A 19,485-nucleotide genomic window follows, 5' to 3' on the forward strand; every position below is an offset into this window, starting at 1 on the left:
TCATTAATTCTGGGTTTTTTTTTTTTTTTTTTTTTAATTGTAAAATAGCTGTTACCCGGCATGTTGCTAACGCAGAAGAAATAATTTTAGAAATATCATTTGAAATAGTTATTTTGTTTAAATAAGATTGATAAAAAGAATATTTATTTTCTTGTTGAAAATGAATATGTTCATTGGAATTGAACGATACATAAAGAAGTATAAATAATATTTATTCTCTCTATATATTTTTTAAAATTTTATTATTCAAATGCTTTAGGGTAGACAATTTTTTATCGCAATCGGTATGTACGGCTGAGCATAAGGTATGAACAAACAAAAATTCATTTTTATATATTGGATATAATAACTGTACCATGCCTATAACCTTAGGACAGGTACAAATAATAAGTTGGCCAGGTTTCATTGCAATCAGTTGAATGGTACGGCAACGCATGAGGTACGAACAAACACAAATTCATTTTTATATATTAGATTTTATATTTAACATTATGAAATTGCTTTTTAATTATATTAAGGTGTGTGGCGAATTTTCCCTTTGATGACTATGCCAAAAATTTATTTTTTTATTTTCTTTTAGGAATATGAGATTGATAAGACTTTAGGCATTAAAGGCCCTAGTGATGTTGAGAAACTTGGCATAGAAAATTACAACAATGAATGCAGAAAGATTGTGATGCGTTATGCTTCGGAATGGGAGGTAACGGCATTCAGTATTTTCATTTGATAAAATATTTAATGCCTGTGATTTCTTATTGTATTTTAATTTGTTAGTAACATTGTATGTTTAAAAGAATAAAGAAGACATGCACTGAGTGTAAAGTAATGGAATGGGATTTTTAAAATATAATGTTAAAGGGCTTGAAATTTGAATTGATGTATCTTATCTAAGATATTATTCTCTTGTAATTAGGAGAGTATTAAAATAAGTGTTTATGAAACTGGGAAAACTTATAAAAATAAAAGTAATGCGAGTTTTCTTCTGTATATGAGTAGTAAAACAGTCTTGAGTAGAGCTTTTTAAAAAGATTACTTAATCGGTTTTAAATAATTCAGGAAAATATTAATGATCATTCAGCAAACAAATTTCGGATCAGTGTAAATATTTTATGTATGTTGTTTTTAAATTACTACTTCAAACCAACAACAAAATAAATGTTTGAATTTTATAAATTTCCTTAAATTAAAGTTCTTCAAGCATATTCTTTGAACTTATTTGTCTTATATAAATATTAATATATCTTTCTAGACCTTTCAGACTGAAAAATTTAAATGTCAGGATTGAAAAATGTAATACTTGAATTCCATATGAAAAAAAGTATTTATTTTAATGATCAGCAAGCAAGTTGTAATATAATATTGTAAAAAACAATGCATATTATTCTCCAAAAAATTTCATTTTTAATGCTATTCTAGATTTTATTCAAAATTTTAATAGTTGAGACAGTTAATAATTAAAAAAAATTCTTATATTTTATTCCTTGTGTTTGTTACTTCTAATTTTCACAAAATTTAATCCCGTGCAAGTTTTTCTTGAGAGGTAAAAATCAAAACTAAAATATTTCTTAAAAATATAATAAGAATATTTCATATTCTTGTCATTTTTTTCTATTCCGTTTGAATATTTGCTTATTTTTATTAATAAAGTCCAATTCATGAACTTTTTTCCCCCTCCTTTTCTAGACAATTGTTAGTCGCATGGGAAGATGGATCGATTTCGAAAATGACTACAAGACTTTGTACCCCTCATTTATGGAAAGTGTGTGGTATGTTTTCAAGCAGCTCTACAATAAGGGACTTGTGTATCGTGGAGTAAAGGTACACATTTCTGAATAAATATTTTTATTTCAGTTTTGAATAAATATTTTTATTTCAGTATATGATAAATTTGTAAAGTTAAAAATAATTGATTTTCTGATCTTTACTTTAATGAGTGTATGTCCACTGTAAAGTTGAAAGTTTATATGTGAATATCTACTGATCAAAATATAATTTTCTTATTAATAAAAATATTTATTGTTTATTTATAAATAAATAATTAATAAAAAATATTTTATTATTTGAAAATGATTATTTAAATCGTATTTTCTATGAGATGTAATTGTGATTGTTATTAATTTTGTATATTTTCCATAAATCTAAATGCTTTCATTAACATTACATTAAAATGTGAATAAGTTTTCTTTTTATAATTAGATATCAATCAGAAACAAAGCCTAACATTCCAAAAGTATATCTTATTTGAATCATTTAATTTGTGGATGTATATATATATATATGTTTGGCAAATTATTTTGATAAATGTTATGCTGGTATCTTTCTCTGACTGCTTGCTATCATCATGAAATATATATATATAATTCAAGACTGGTTTGAAAGGTTTTATTCTTGTCTATATTTTCAATGAATCATTTTATAGAATTATGATTTTAAAAAAACAAAACTTCATTAATTTTGAGCCGTGAGGTAAATGTGTCTAGTTAATGAAATCTGTCATTTTTATTTTCACTTTGATTCTTTTCAACAATCAGAATAGGAATTATTAATATCTTTTCAAATAAATCATACTATTCTAAATATTTGTTTTAGAACTAAAACAATTAAATTTTCCTTTCTTATTAGAAATTGTTTTTTTTTTGTTTGTTGTTGTTTTAATAAAATTAATATATCCTTTTAATAGATAATGGGAACATAAAATGGTAAAATGAGAGAATTATTGAATTCTACTTTGGACTAATTTGCTCAGTTTCTTGTACATACTTTATTTAGGATGATTTGAAAATATGTAGCCAAATTGGAAAGATGATAGAGAAAACCAAGATAAATTTTATTTAAATATTAACAACGTATATAGTTTTAAAATTATTTAATATCAGATATATTAAAAAGATTGAAAGAAAAAATTTTAAAAAAAGTGGTTATACTATAATAAATCTTTTAATGACTTGTATATATATATATTAGGTACACAAGGATTGATATTCAAATGACACTGTAGGCTTGAATTTTCTATTACATATTTTTCTCCGCTCTCCTCGTTATATTTGATTTTAAAAAGCAAAATGAAAATGCAACATTATGTCTTCTTAGAATGTCCTAACCCTCTCTTCCTAGAATTGATGAATGGAATTATTACTCTCAAGTACCTCCATGATACCATGCTTTATACAACATGCATTGCATTGTTTTCTGAATGTACATTTAAAAAAAAAATCCAACAAATTTCTTGCTGCTATTGAGTTTGGTAGCAAAATATTAATTTTGTAGCTGATAGCAGTATTTGATATGATGCTTTTCACTGCCCTCTAATCCCTAATACCTTTGGAGTTCAGGGACCACTAATAATTAGAAAATCTGAGTACTTTTGCAGGCATCTTTTGTTTATGATGTCTTCAAATAATTTTTACATCATCCCTCATTTCTCTGAACCCTTAAAGGTGAGTAATGCTAATGAACAAAACATTTGCTTGGAGTATTCAATCTGTCATACTGAAGGAATTCTTGCAGAAATATTTAGGCATTCGGACATTTACCAGACTTTACATGAAAGGATGTTTTTAGCTTTTCAGTATTGAAAGAGTTTAAAAATTTTTCAAGAGTTACATTATCAAAATGGAATCATTAAATTTTGAAATCAATGATTTCAAAGCCTAATTTGGACTAAAACATTTTCTGACTGCAGAAAAATAGCATTTCTTGATTTATATTCCATTGGGGGAAAACAAAAAATTTGTTTTAACATTTTTTACAAGAGGTTTTTTTTTTTTTTTTTTTTTTAAAGCATCCTGTATACTGTACTAAGGGTAATTAAAATTTGTACCTACATTTTTATTTAGGTGATGCCATTTTCAACAGCTTGTAGCACACCCCTATCTAATTTTGAATCAGGCCAGAATTATAAGGAGGTGGTGGACCCTGCAGGTGAGTTTATTTCAGCATTTATATGTTTACCTATTATTCTTTGGTATTTTTTTTAAAACTCATTTGCTACTTTTGCTTTTCTTTCACTCTCTCTTTATTAAAAAAAATTGTAATCCAATTAAAAAAAGAGTTAGATTTAGATTAAAATGCTCTGTTGTGAATAACATTAAAAATAATAAACTCATATCCGTGATATTTCTCAAATTAACATGACAGAGAATATTCTTATTTAAAGTGCATAATTGCAGAAAGATTGTGATTAAGATACCTCTGCTACGATGAACATTATAGATCATAATCTCATATTCAAGATATATTTTAAATTACCATGATATTCTTATTTAAAGTGGATAATTGAAAGTGAATATGTTTAAATTGCTAGTTTTCTTGGACTGATAGTTGGATGCATTTTTCTACTATTTTAAGAATTTCTATTTTGATATCTGTCAGTATAATATAAATTATTGCTTGAAACTTAATTTACTTTTTTTTAACAAATATCTGAATATATTTACATTAAATACACTTTTGTTTATGTAATAATTCCCATGAAAATTGTGATAGTCCTATAATAATAAATATAAATTCCTTAGTGCAGTTATACTTTAAATTAACACAATGATGCACTAAATAGACGAATCTTAGCCTTGTTTCAGTTTAACAAAACATAATTTGAAAACTGTGTTGCGATATAGTTATATTAATGCATGTCTTCTGAAAATCCTGGTAAGTTATTGCAGGTCTTCTCTATGTTATAAAATGATGTGGAGATCTCCTATTTTACTTCTGATTTGTTTTAAACTGGTTCTGTGCAGTGGGTATTTTATATTTATTTAAAACATAAATTTTATAATTTTAAAAAGCACTTCAAATTATAGTATTTTTGATGAATGTTTAAAGTATATTTAAAAGTTGAAAATTTTATTTTACAGATTCTCTTAATTTTATATTCTTAAATGTTGCTGTATTGTATTTTTAATCAAGAATTTGAAATCTTATTTTATTTTCATTGAAATGTACAAGTGCCATCAAAAGTTTTTTCTATTGTAATTTAATTAACCTGACCATGTTAGTTCTTAAATGTCTATTGAGTTTTTATATAGTGTTTCAAAGAAGTATTTTCTTAAGCATTTGTACTGAAGTAATTGAGTTTTCAAATATTAAATTAATTCTATCATTGTATTCATTTGGATCGAAGAAAATGTGGAGTATTAATATTAATTGATTTTATTAGTATTTCATATACTCAGTTAGTTTCCAATAAGTGTAGCTGATCTTAAATCATTGTTTGATATGCTGTTATGTAATATTTTGAAAACTGATTATTTGCTTGCTATTATAGGATAGGGATCATATTAAACACAAGTTAATGATATAATCATTTTGGATAATTTCAGGAGTATGAATGTTACCTTTTATCTTTTGATTGATTACTAATTCTTTACAAAAAGCTTCATGACTTGGATGCCACACTTTTGTATTCTCAATACTTTTAAGGTTTATTTTGATGAGATATGTTTATTTGCAGTGATTGTCAGTTTCCCATTAGACAAGGATCCTAGTGTTTCTTTAATTGCCTGGACCACCACTCCTTGGACATTGCCAAGCAATATGTCTATTTGTCTCAATCCAGATGAGGACTATGTCAAAGTCAGAGGTAAGTTTTCATTGAAAACTAATATATAATAAGTATAAGTTTTCATTCAAAACTTATTATACTTTTCTTAATATTATATAATTATGAAATATTTTTTTAATATCTGTTAAATTTTGAACTAATTTTCCTTGTATGGTTACTCTATTTCTTTGCTGTTTGGTTCAAGAAATTTTTAGTAACTGTTACTTGCTGCTGGCAATGATACTGATTATAAAGTTTTAAAGCATTCCAAAATCAGTGCTAAAATATTCTTATTTGCATCTTTTTTTTACCCTATGATTATTACTCTGCATATTGATTGATATAACATGCATACCATAAATGATAATATAAAGTAATCATTTATGATATGAGATAATCATTTACAATATAAGATCATCATTTATATCATTTACAAATATAAAAATGAGATATCTAAATGGAAATTTCATTTTGTGTGCACATGCAACTTCACATTAAAATCGTTAACTCTACATTGACCGACTGACTACATTGAAAAATTTCATAAATTCTTACAAGAAAAAAAATTAATTAAGCAAATAAATATTTATTTAATTTTTTATCTTTTTAATATAAAACTCGACTAAGATTTTCTTTATTATTGTTTTTTTTACCAGTAAAAAGATATCAGTACTTATATGGCCATCATCACTTTAATCAATTCTCGATTTATCATAAGTCAACTTTATAACGAAGTTGTGCAAACATTAGTTCTAATCATTTCTAAAAGTTTTTTGTAGTGAGTTATATATTTGTTGTAGGGGAATGAATTTTCTTTGCTTTTGTACATGGTTGATCTATTGACATCTTCTTTTACTCTTATGCTTTGCTCTGATTGACTTTATTATTATTATTTGGAACATACCTATTTCTTTATAATTTTTTTTGTTTATTTTGTAAATGTATAATTTTTAATTAATTTTATTAACTTGATGTGAATATGTGATTAACATAATTTTAATATTCATTTTTTTAAATAAGAATTTTTCAATTGAAATGTAGATATTCCTAATTTGTTTTCTTTTTAAATTTTTGGATTGTTCCTTCTAGCACATCTTTAAGAAGCCAAAACGAGCATTGATATACAATCAATAAATAAACTAACATGTTTGCTTCTATTATGTTTAAATACTGACATTCTTTTTAAAAAATATTCTGCATTCACTTGCAGAAATATATAGTTTTTTTTTTTTTTAATGGATTGAAGCATGTTATTGTTTCAGATAACTCAACTGAAAAGGTATATATAATGATGGAGGCCAGATTAGAGGCTTTGTTCAAGAATGAGTCTGAATATACTGTCTTAGAAAAGTAAGATTTTTAAAAATCAAAACAAAACGGATAATGTAACAAATAATAAGTTAAGACAGATAATATAACATTTTTAATGTATATTTTAATCACTTTCTTGTTCTGCATTCATTTTTAACATTAATACGATTTTCTCTCCATGAAATAAATTATTATTGAATTTATTGAACTAAAATTTTTAATTTTTGTTGTCTATCATGTGAAATTATTTTACAATGTTTTCATACTTTAAAAGTATAGTTATGTTCTTTTAAACTATATATACTCTTAAACTTGGAGTTAAATTGCAGTTTTTTTTCCAAGAGTGCTAAATTTCCACAAAAAGGTATTCTCGCTTTTTTTTACTTTATTCTTAACATTTTTTTCATTATTTCCTTCACCTGAAAGAAAGCCATGTTCAATGCTATTTCAATTTTAGTTTTAGGCTAGAAAATTAATATATAGAATTTATTTTAATATTTTTGATTTCCAAATTAATTTAATGGCAATTTTAAGAAATAGAATTTTAAATATCTACTGAATGATTAGAATTTGCATTTATATTTATAATAAGTTATACTTCTTCAGAACTTTTTTGACAAGGAACACTTTACTCTGTCAGACCTTTTTTTGAATTTTTCTAAAAAACTGAACCTATAAATCTGAACCTTTTGATGACTGAACAAATTGAATTATGTTCTGGGAATTCTTTGTTTTCATACTGTTTCATACCTCTTAAAAAACATTTATCTCTATGTAGGAGGGATTTAAAATGAATTGTTGTACAATAAAGCAATCATATTAAAAAAATAACTTTTGAAGATTTGACTTCATACTTTCATTTTAGATATATAGATTTACAATGGTTTTGCATTCTGATTTTTAAAGTTCTTCCTTCATTTGCAATATTTTTTATTGATCCTTCCAAATTAAGTCCAAGTAATAAATAATATAAGTAGTTTCCTATTATTTACATTCCTCTTTCCTAAGTTTACATCATTTTTTCTCTGAACTCTTAATGGGGATATGTTTATTGATTGACAAATTATGTCATTTATCAATCAATATAGCTCCACTAAAGATAATCATTCAAGGAAATCCTAATATTTTGGATTTCCTTGATATATTTTGATGCAAGTTGTGTAAAATGTAATGAATGTTGATAATTATGAAATGTAATTTTATCTATGTTTAAGCTTGCCATAATATAAATTTATTCAATAATTCATATCTTTTATATGGTGATATCTGGAACAAATTAAATTATGTAATAAAATATTATACTAAATATCTCAAATAAATACAATTAATTTAATTCAGATTTACATTTTAATATAATTTAAAAAAATTTTACATTATAATGTTTTTGAATTTTTTAGGCCATTTCTGATTGAATATGAATTTTCATAATACACTTACATAACAACTGTCACTTATTAAAAATTTTCATTCAGCAAAGACAGTTCTGTAAATAGCCAAAAATGAAACAATATTTTAATATAGAATTGCTTCATATTTACTGGAAAATGATTTTTATTTATAGGTTCAAGGGTAAAACTTTGGAGGGCTGTGGTTATGAACCCCTCTTTCCATATTTTAAACAGGTATAAAAAAAATTTATCTTTTGTCATTTTCTATTTTTATTAAATGATAATTTGAATTCATATACTTCTTTATCTATAGTACAAAAGTCGCGGTGCATTCCGAGTATTGTGTGATATGTATGTTACCAGAGAAAGTGGTACTGGGGCTGTTCATCAAGCACCTTACTTTGGGGAGGTAAATATTGATTGTATTTAATTTATATGTATTAGATGAGATTTTGTATTTCTGAAGCTTTGATTTAATTTCAATAAAACCAGCCAGTTTTGCATTTCATTTAAACATGAGGGACATTTTCTAAACTTCATGTGCACTTCTACTTGTAATTTAAAAAAAAAAAATTGTTTAAAAATTTTCCCATGAGTATGAAAGATTTGTAACTCCTGTGCTTTTAATATATTATAAGATTCAAAGATACCTAGGATTTTAAAGATTGGATCACAAAAAGTGAATTGATACATTTCAAAACGTTTTCCTCAGAACTGGAAGTCTCGTGATCAAAAGGATTAACACTGAATGGTTAAGCCTAATTATTAACTACCTTTCAAAATTATTGTGAATGTTTTGAAAATTTTCTTTTCCACAGCTAAGAAAATTATATAAACACTAATTGCTTAGTACTTTTTAGGATTTTTTTGAAAAATATTTATTTATTTTTATTTTGCATGTGTAATTAAATATTTTGATATTAGATCAAAAAATTCAATTGTATTTTTATAATGAATAAAAGTTAGTATAAAATCAGTTAACAACACATTAATAATATTAATAGGTTAGTGACGCATTCTAGAACTGCATTAATTAATGTTAAACTATTGATAAATGTGAATATACATGCATGGATGCATATTTTGAAAATGAAAATAATAAGTTTTAGGTTTTAATTTTTCTTGTGAATAACCATTACTATTATTCTTCCCATATTTATTTTCAACAAAAATTATGATTCTCAACTCCCTCTCCCCCCCCCCTTTCTTTTAGGATGATTACCGTGTATGCTTAGCCAATGGTGTTATCACCAAGGATCAAGAGATAGTATGCCCTCTTGATTTAAGTGGACAATTTGTAGATCCTGTCATTGATTTCAAAGGACAGTATGTAAAGGTAAAATCTTTTTTTTTTTTTGCTATAAAAAATTAGATTACATATTAACAAGTAGACATAATTTTCATTAGGTGCTCTTAAATGTGTTGCCCATTAACTAGTTCATATAGGATACATTTAATTTAAGCATTTTAGTTAACATTTATATATATATATATATATATATATATATATATATATATATATAATATATATATACTGAGTAAAGCAGTAGAAAACTATTATTGTAAAATGTTGTTTGATTAAATATTTATATATATATATTTTTGAGTTATCATAGGTTAAATGATAACCATCATGGGTACTCTGGTAAACGTTTTTCCATTATTTTAAAACACTGCTATCAGTGTACTAAAATCTGAATGGTATAATTAATCACATAATATTGTTTTATATAAGGATGATTTTCCACATTTTGCACCAATGATATAAATTCATTCCCTTTCTGAAATATACTTTTTCGACTCTCAATTATTTGCACAACTCATTTTTTATTGAAGATTTTGCCTGAAATTCATAATTTTTCATGATTTCTTAAAATGTGAAGGATAATCCTGACAGCTTTAATACTGGTGGTCAAAGGAATAAGGTTGATATTTTTTAAAAAATATTGAAGATTCTTATTTTTAAAGTATAAATTTGATTAAGTAATTATCTCTCTACTAAAAATAAAATTTTTATTATGTTTTTATAATTATATTATATTTTTATAATTTAAAATTTTTATTATATATAGAATGAAAATGCGCACCTCAGAGTGATTTAAAAAAAAATTTATTAATTAAAAATTAATCTTTTTTTTCTCGATAATTTCTTAGAATATTTTTGTACAAAAAGGATTTTCTTTAACTTTTTTATAGTTTAAAAAATTATCTTTTCTACAATATCAGTTTAGTTGCTTTAAAATTTTTATGTGAAGGTTTTTTTTTTTTATATAGCAATATTCTTATTGTTGTAAATAAAGCCCAAATAGTTTTCATTGTTTCTACTAATCATTCATTTTTGGTTCCTCCCTGCCCCCCTCTTCTTCTATTGTTGGCAATCAAACTATGAAGATTTTCATTTTTTATGTTGAAATCTGATAAACACATGCTCTTAATAAAAATTTTAAATGCTGTGGCAATCAGCTAAGATTTAACTTCAAAGATAAGCAAGTTTTTAACTCTGACATCTTTAGTATGTGTTCTTTTAGCTTGAATTCTTGTTTTTTTATTAAAATATGCTGACTTTTTTCTGTTTGAATCAGGGAAACTGGTTGAAATATAATCATTTCCCTTTCAAAATTAAACATAAAAATTTTAATGAAATTAATAGAAAATTAGAAAGGCATATAACACAATAGAATATAACAATATAATTGTATAGACCTGCTAAATTAGTGCAAATTACATTATTGAAATTTAAAATTTATAAATATTTTGTTGATGAAGCTGCTAAAACTAACAAGGAGAAGGCACAGGTTGGAAAATTGAGTTTGACATGGAATTTTTTATGACGGTAAGATATTCATTCATTAAAATTTTAAAGTGAATTCCCAGAAAATAACCCTTAAACTTTGAGCACAGCTTAAATATTAGCAATTTATAACTGTTATTGACCGTCCTGTACAGTTAATATGACTGTACAGGACGTTAAGTGACTGTCCAGTACACTTAATATAGAGTTTTTGTTTTTTCATCCTTGAGACCAGGGTTCAATACTGAATTCATTTCCTTTCAAAAATATTTCAAATTAACAATTTACAAATAGTTTTAATCAATATGTCTTTCATTTCTTTATACAGAATTCCTAATTCTTCCAATTATTATCTTAACTCTTGAATTATAATTTAATTTGTAAATGAAAAATGATTAGTAATTTAAATGTATTTTTAACTATTCAAAATCATTTAAATTAAAATATCAGTTTATCGATAGTTTCAATTATCGATGTTATTCACTTTTTTAAGCAAAAATTGTTTTCTCTTTTAATATGCAAATTATAATTTAAATCTTAAAAGCAATAAATTATAAATATAGATGCATTTTTTTAATTATAAAAATATTTAAATTAAATTAATAATTTATAGATAGTTTCGGTTAATACAGGGGTGTTCCGGGGATTTTGAACTTCGATACCCGGAAATTCCGGGGATCGTCGTTCAAAAGGAATAATAATGAATTATTTATTTTGATCTGGGTAATTTTGTTTGCTTTGAAAGCAGAAAACGCAAGGTCAGTGTGTGTGGTGAAAACTTTTCCTTTCTTTCTCCAAAGGCAGTGATAATGCGTGAAAAGGGGGAAAAAACTTCTTTTTTGTTCTTTCCTTATTGCGAGTTATGACTCATTCCCCTGGTTCTCGGACATTCTCTTCTGGATTCTTTTCGGCAAGTGGGTTCAAAGGTCTTATCTCTCCTGGCGTGGCGCCAATAAGTAGAGAAGGGGGATTTTTCGCCGTATTAGCTATTTGTCATTGATCGCTTCGCAACTTTTTTTTCTCCGCTGTGTAAAATTTTCGTTTCATTTATTGATGCACGTGTAAATTTTTCGTTTCGTTTATTGAAATATTTTTTTATTTATGTACGCAAGAGAATTTCACTATGAAATTTCTCGATATAAATAGTGATATTATATAATTAGAAGAAGGTGTCCGGAATGCATTTAGGTGGAATTGGATTGAACGGAGAGATGGTAATGGGGATACCATCGGCACATGGTGCAAGAAAATAAATGTTGCTGGACAAGCATATTGTGTTTTTTGTAACTCACTGCTGAAGTATGGTAGGGAAGGATTCAAGGCTTTCACAAATCATTCTAAAACTGTGACGCACATAAAATATTCAAAGTGCATTAGACATTCAATGACTTTAAGTAATTATGCTAATTCAAAAAATACTGATGACTTACTGGAGACTGATGCTCGGCCATCGGATATAGTGACAAGAAAAGCATGCCAAGAGGTATTAATAACTTCGTTTATCGCCGAGAATTCTCTTTCTGTCAATGTAGCTCCCAATTTAATTGAACTCTGCAAACAGTCGAGGCGCGATCAGACGGCACTAAACTCGTTGGAAATGTCCAGGACTGCTGCATGTTATAAGATGAAATATGGGCTCGCAAAAACTATTAAGGAAAATATCATTAAAACTTTAAAGGAGACTCCATTTTCTCTAAATTTGGATGAAAGTACTAGCAATGCTCAAGAAAGTATACTGGCAATATTGGTGCAGTTTTATGACAACAATCAAAATGAAGTTGTAGTTCATCATTTTGCATCTCTTAAGATGGAATCTTGCAATTCAGAAGCTGTTTTTAAAGCAGTTGTTAATACTGTTGAAGATAATAATATTCCATGGACAAACTTAATTAGTGTATTAATGGACTCATGTAACACCATGTGTGGAAAAAAAAAGGGTATTGAAACCGGACTACGATCAAACAAAGCACCCCACTTATTAGATATTGATGGTGACACATGTCACACAGCTAATAACTGTGCAAAAAAATTTGCTTCTTGTTTTGATAGATACTTAGAAGATTTGTTTGATGACATCTATTTTGATATGAAAAGCTGCAGTAAAAGAGAATTTTTTCAAAATCTGTGAATCCCTTGCCATTAAAAAACTTAAGCCCTTGAAGAGACCAGACCATAGGTGGGTGTACATTTTATGTGTTTTAGAAAGAATCAAAGATCTGTGGGATGCTCTTATTGCATTTTATTTTCACTACTTGGATAAAACTGATAAAGGGGATTATTTTTCTTATGTTGAGACTGTATACAATAAAAGAAATATTTCTGCAGCTCAAAAAAAAAATTGTTGAAGGGGTGTATTCTTGCTTGCATTTCCAACAACTCACAAAGGATGCTTTAGCTCGGATAAAAAGAATACTAAATGGTTATTTGTTATGCAAAACAAAACTTTATTGCATATGGCAGTATATTCAGCAGTATTACCAGAGTTCAACACATATATTAAATTATTTGAAACAAAAAAACCAATGCTTCATTTAATACATTCCAGTATTTATAAATTGATGGCAAAATTTTTCTCTTTTTTTATGAAGCCAGAAAATATAGAGTTCACATCTTATGATGATTTATTAAAGGTTGATGTCACAAATCCAGAATTCCATCTACCTAGCAAAGTAATATTTACTGGTGCAGAAGCTTCCACTCTCCTGAAGAAATTATCAAAAAATCATCCAATAGCAAAAGAATTCCAAATTTCTCTGATGAAAGCTTATACTAATACAGCACAGCATATGAAACAGAAATTACCCCTTAAAAATTCATATCTAATTAGTTTTACAGCATTAGATCCAGAGCTAAGAGGTAAAACCAGTACAATATTAGCTTTTGAAAAATTATCACCTTTTATGTCCCATATTTTTAGTGATAATGAAAAGTCAAAAGTAGAAGCTGAAATAAGGTTATACCAGAATGATATTGATATCACCAAAGAAATGCTCTACACATCTGATGAAAGTGGAAATCAAGTCAAGTGTACAATTGATAAATATTGGTCTAAAGTTTTTAATTTAAAAAATGATTTCACAAATGATTATAAGTATCCTACATTGGCTAAATTGGTCAAAGCCTGCCTTAGCTGCTTCCATGGCCCATTAGTGGAAAGTGCATTCAACTTAATGGATACACTTGTCACTGACTATAGAACCTCTCTTAAGATTGATTCCCTAGATGCAGTGCAGACTATTAAATATGATTTAATGGCTTCTAAAGAAACCTCATGTGAAAAATATGGCTCAAAAAATCTAATGACTGATCCAATTCACTAAGATCTCTTACTCAATATGAACAGAAATTGGAAAACATATCAAGAGGACTTAAAAACATGTATTTCAGATGAGTCACCTATAAAAGTCTCTGAAAAACCTTCTACATTAGCAGAAAAGCAAACTGCTTCTACCTCTGCATGTGCAGTTCTCGAGGAAATTTCTTCAACTGTAAATGAGGAAAATAAAAGTCAACCTTCCTGCAATTATGAAGTTCACCACAAAAGAAAGACAAGCCCACAAACATCAGAAAATAAAAAAAAGCAGCAGAAATTAGATAATTTTTTTTTAAAGAATTAATTCAGGTAATTTAAAATATTTACATAAAATGTAGTAGTTTATATGTTTAAAAATTTATGGTTATTAATTTTGCAAAAAAAAGTAATTCATTGAACTTTTATAATTAGGTCATTCAATACTTCATAATTGTAATTTTTCATTCCCCCCCCCCCCTTCTCGAAACTCCAAAATGTCGGTAGTAAGACCGTAAAAGTTTCAGGGGATTTTTTGGGGTCCCACAAACACCCCTGTTAATATGTTATTCTCTTTTATTAAAAATAATTTTCATACTCCATAATGTTTTAATTATGATTTAATTTTTAAGCAGGAAAATTACTACAAATATAACTTAAGTGATGATAAATATTAATTATAATTACTGGCATAAAAAAAAAAAATTTTAATCAGTATTTCAAGAAATTTTTTCTACATTCATTAAATTTTAATGATATAAGAGATCCAAAATGGTATTTATTGTAGAATCATTGGAAAACAACACACATTTAAATATCTTACACAATTGATAACTAATGATTGTTCACAAGAGCATCATTAAATAAATCTGTTAGAAAACAAGTTTCATTTATATTCAAAAATATTTTTCTTTTGTCTGAAAGCTGGGCAGTGTACCAAGCATCACATATCATGTTCTTAAAAATTTTGGACCGCCTGCCTATTAATGGCGGTTTACTATTTCTTTCCAATTTTAATAGAGAAGGTTTGCCAATATGTTTAATAAATTATTAGCTTTTCTCTTTAATTTTTGATATAAATTTGGTTTTGTTGAGTTAGAACAAAAACTTTACTATGGTAAAAGTCATAAAATTTTAAACTTTTGATATTATGCATATATTAACTATCTAAATTATTAATCATCTTTAAAATTACATTTATAAATATTGTAACATTTAAAAATTTAATTATAATTCAAATACCATGATTTGAGCATAATTTTGCATAATAATTTAATAACATATTAAATTGAATATTAGTGATTCATTAAAATAAACATTATCATGATTAGTTATGTATTAAATTAAGCACTATTAAAATTAGTAATATTTTTAATTGAATATATATTGTTATTAATTCAATTTAAATAATTCTATATATATATATATTTAAAACCACATCTAAATTATCATTTTTTAAAAATATTTTATGATTTTAGTAGTTTGTTTTCTTGGAATTTACTAGTTATTATGCTTTAAAATTTTAATGAATGAATAACCTGAAGGTATATATATTACCATCATACAAAATCCCATTCCAAACTTAATTTTCCTGTCCTCTCCTTGTAAGTTACTTACTAAAGATTCAGTCAAAATCTTAGCTAACTAATAATTCAAGCAAACTAGCTAGTTGCCAAAAGGGAATTGTATACAATGTTTGATAAATTTATGTAAGCAAGCTTATTACCATGTGTTTATAATTTTTGAACTTATTCTTTGTTTATTGTTAGGTAATACTTACAAAAATAAATAACATTTTAACATTTCTTTTCTTTGAATTTTTATCCATCTTGTTCAAACGCTACTTAATTTTATCATGCTTTATAAAAATATTTCTGTATTAAGAAATTGTAATAAAAAATATTATAATAATGGTATTGTGAAACTTTTATAATTTATTTTTCCCATGTGCTTAAGAACACATCTGATAAAAATCTATTGTTAGTCATTAAATTGATCATAACATTAATTTTTTATTGTTTTCATTTATTTTTTTGCCAGTAGTCGTATATCAAAAATGAAAAATACGAGACTGTATAATAAATTATTTAATTTCATAGTAAAGCAACCCAGTATTGATTTGTTTAGTTAATTAAAATTTGTTATTAATTCATTAGCATATATAGATGCATTTTGCATTTGCAAATCCTTTTTTTAAAAAGTAAATCATATGTAAAATAATTTTGATTCACATTTTTTTTAATGTAATAAATTTTCAGTCTCATAAGAAAAATATCATTTAGTACTTGACTTTCTGAATAATACCCTTTCTGTATTTTAGGATGCTGATAAAAATATTATCAAACATCTTAAATCTATAGGGCGTCTAGTCCATCAAAGCACTACCAAACACAGTTACCCATTTTGTTGGCGTTCTGAAACACCACTTATCTATCGTGCTGTGCCTTCCTGGTTCATTCGAGTGGAACACATGAGGGATCAGCTGGTTGCTTCTAACCAGGAAACTTACTGGTAAATAAACCCATTTGTGTTCTGCAGATGAAATGTAGTAGTTAAACTAATGGTTAATAAAAAGATGGTCATGGAGAAAAAATTTTTAATATGCATCACATTTGTTAACATAATTACCTTAAATACAAAAATTTTTCTTTTCTAAAAAATGTTTCTTATGATGTCTCTTAAAATTTATGCCTCTGAGTATTAATCAGCCTTTCTCATTTAATATGTCACTATATTGTTCAGTGGAAGGACAGAAATGAACGAGGTATCTTCATTCTACATAAATATAGAAATAACAAAGCACAGTTAAAATGTATATTAAACAGCATTTACAGCAACTCGTTAATAAAACAATTGTAACAGCACAAAGTGATAAGAGAGAAATTATAGGAGAAAAATTTTGTTCAACTGCTCACCTCTTTCAATTTGTTTCTTCTCCCAACAGATTACTCTAACACAGCACAATTGACTATCCACTTTGTTTCGCAGTTTTGTATAGTTTATAAAATAGGGTACAAAAGCTGCTAGAATAAATGATGCAGCTTCAATCCTAATGGAACTGACTCCAAGATTTTTTTGTAGCTTCTAAATTCTATAATTTTGTTTCTCAAGCTGAGAGTTATTAATCTGATATCTATTAAGAGCTATCTGTAAAACTATCTTCACTACAAGGAGATTTACTGTGTAGGAAAGCAACATTACTAGTTTGTAACAATATTAACCACCTCAGATTCTCATCCAAAGAAAGCTTTGAATCTCTGCGAGAGTGAAAGATAGATTTTATTTATAAAATTTAATCATTTATGAGTTAAAAAAATATGTAGCAAGTATTTTTAATTTTTAACTTTCCTTTAAACTTGTTTTATGCATTAGTTCACCATATAGTGTAAAACTATTGATTTGGTGAATAATAAAATGGAGAACTTAATGATTTCAGGGTTCCTGATTTTGTAAAAGAAAAAAGATTTGGCAACTGGTTGAGTGAAGCAAGAGATTGGGCTGTATCACGGAACAGATACTGGGGCACACCCATTCCTCTTTGGATTAGTGATGACGGAGAAGAAGTAAGATATGAAAAATGTTTTTGTGTTATAATATTTCGATTGTTTATTCTATATGTAGCTAATAAAATTTTAAGTTTTGAAAAATGAAATTCAAAAGTGGATAAATCCAAGTTTGTGATATGTTGTCATATACTTAGTAGTGTAAAGAATTTTTTACTTGAATTTTATTTAAAGAAAATGTAAAATTAAAATGCAAAATTAACTTCTTTGAAATAGAACATAATAAAATTGGGGAAAAGAGTAATCAAGCCAATTAAAAAAAATTCAAGAAAATTATTTCTAATTTTTAAATGTATCAATTTTAAGATTAAAAATGTATTTAAATTTTGTATCTTAAATATATAATATACAAATTTTATATCATTATTAGGTGCAGTATATTTAGTATTTTATTTTTATTTTTTTTATTTTTATTTATTTATTTATTTTTTGCTTTAAAATTTCTTTCTAAACAAAGTATATTATTGTATAAGTAATTAGTATTCTGATACATATTCTTGAATTAGAACTTATTGTGATTAAGCTAAAGCTTTGAATTGCTATTTCATAAACAGAAAGATAAAAGTTTATATTTAATTTCTGGTATTCATTTATGCATTAAAATATTATTTGCCATTAAAACTGAATTATATAACAATCTGTTGTATTTAATAAATATTGTATTCTCTTAAAATTGCCAATGATGAAGCTAGGCAGTGTGTATAACATGCACATATCTTATAAAAATCTGAAAATGAAACATCAGAATATGAAAGTTAAACTATTTTTAAAGCTGTCTGATACATATAAGAACTAAAGTAAAAATAAATAGCAAAATATGTGTTTGGTTAATATTTATTGATTTTTCTCTTTTTGTCCATAATAAAAAATACAATTTTCGTGTCATTTATTAAATTAACAAAATAAATGTTATCATATAGATTTTTATTTGTGATGAAAACAATAACTGAGTGTGCACAGTTTGATATGAGTGTGATAGAAGAAAATGATACTGTTATTTAATAACTCGAGAAACTTTGGCTCATTCCTCTTTTATCAGATATTTATTTATTTTATATTCAAAGCATTTATTAAGAATTGACAATTTTTAGACTATAAAATATCTATTTATGTAGCTGATATAATCAGTTTACTGTAAGTGCTAAGGGTACTAGAAGTACATAGGTTAAAATTAGAACAAAAATGTGAAGTGCTTTTGTTTGTGATAAATTATGTAAATTAGATCAAAGGGGGTTTTTTTTCTCCACTTGTTGCAACTATATCAAGTGTATTAGCCAGCTTCATACTTTGTATATCAAGAAAGTTATGTCTGTAATTTTATTTTTCGTTCATTTTTGTATCTATCAGATTTGAATAAACTGGAGAAATAATTTTTAGAATTTTTTAACCAAAATGACGCTTTATGAGGATTATCTTATTGTTATTTATAATGATAATGCTTTTCAAGTATTAATGATAAATGTTTTTTTAATATATAGTATGATATTAAAATATTTCTGACATATTGTACTTTGAAATCTTATACCCAATGTTTAAGCAATGATTCGAATCAAATAATTAACTTGATTATTTAAGAACATAAATATTAAAAAGATATACTTTTA

General features: G+C 25.8%; 1 protein-coding gene across 1 annotated transcript in view; it reads left to right on the forward strand.

The window, feature by feature from the left end:
- Positions 1 to 19,485, forward strand: part of LOC129988003 (isoleucine--tRNA ligase, cytoplasmic-like) — a 53,670-nt gene that overhangs the window by 11,695 nt on the left and 22,490 nt on the right. Inside the window, exons 4-13 of the mRNA XM_056096070.1 lie at positions 581 to 700; positions 1,684 to 1,818; positions 3,837 to 3,921; positions 5,450 to 5,578; positions 6,802 to 6,889; positions 8,412 to 8,472; positions 8,552 to 8,647; positions 9,452 to 9,574; positions 16,639 to 16,829; positions 17,755 to 17,881. Coding sequence (XP_055952045.1) covers positions 581 to 700; positions 1,684 to 1,818; positions 3,837 to 3,921; positions 5,450 to 5,578; positions 6,802 to 6,889; positions 8,412 to 8,472; positions 8,552 to 8,647; positions 9,452 to 9,574; positions 16,639 to 16,829; positions 17,755 to 17,881 — 1,155 coding nt within the window. The remainder of the gene's footprint in view (positions 1 to 580; positions 701 to 1,683; positions 1,819 to 3,836; positions 3,922 to 5,449; positions 5,579 to 6,801; positions 6,890 to 8,411; positions 8,473 to 8,551; positions 8,648 to 9,451; positions 9,575 to 16,638; positions 16,830 to 17,754; positions 17,882 to 19,485) is intronic.

This window comes from Argiope bruennichi, chromosome 10, assembly GCF_947563725.1.
Source record: "Argiope bruennichi chromosome 10, qqArgBrue1.1, whole genome shotgun sequence".
NCBI classification, from domain to species: Eukaryota; Metazoa; Arthropoda; class Arachnida; order Araneae; family Araneidae; genus Argiope; species Argiope bruennichi.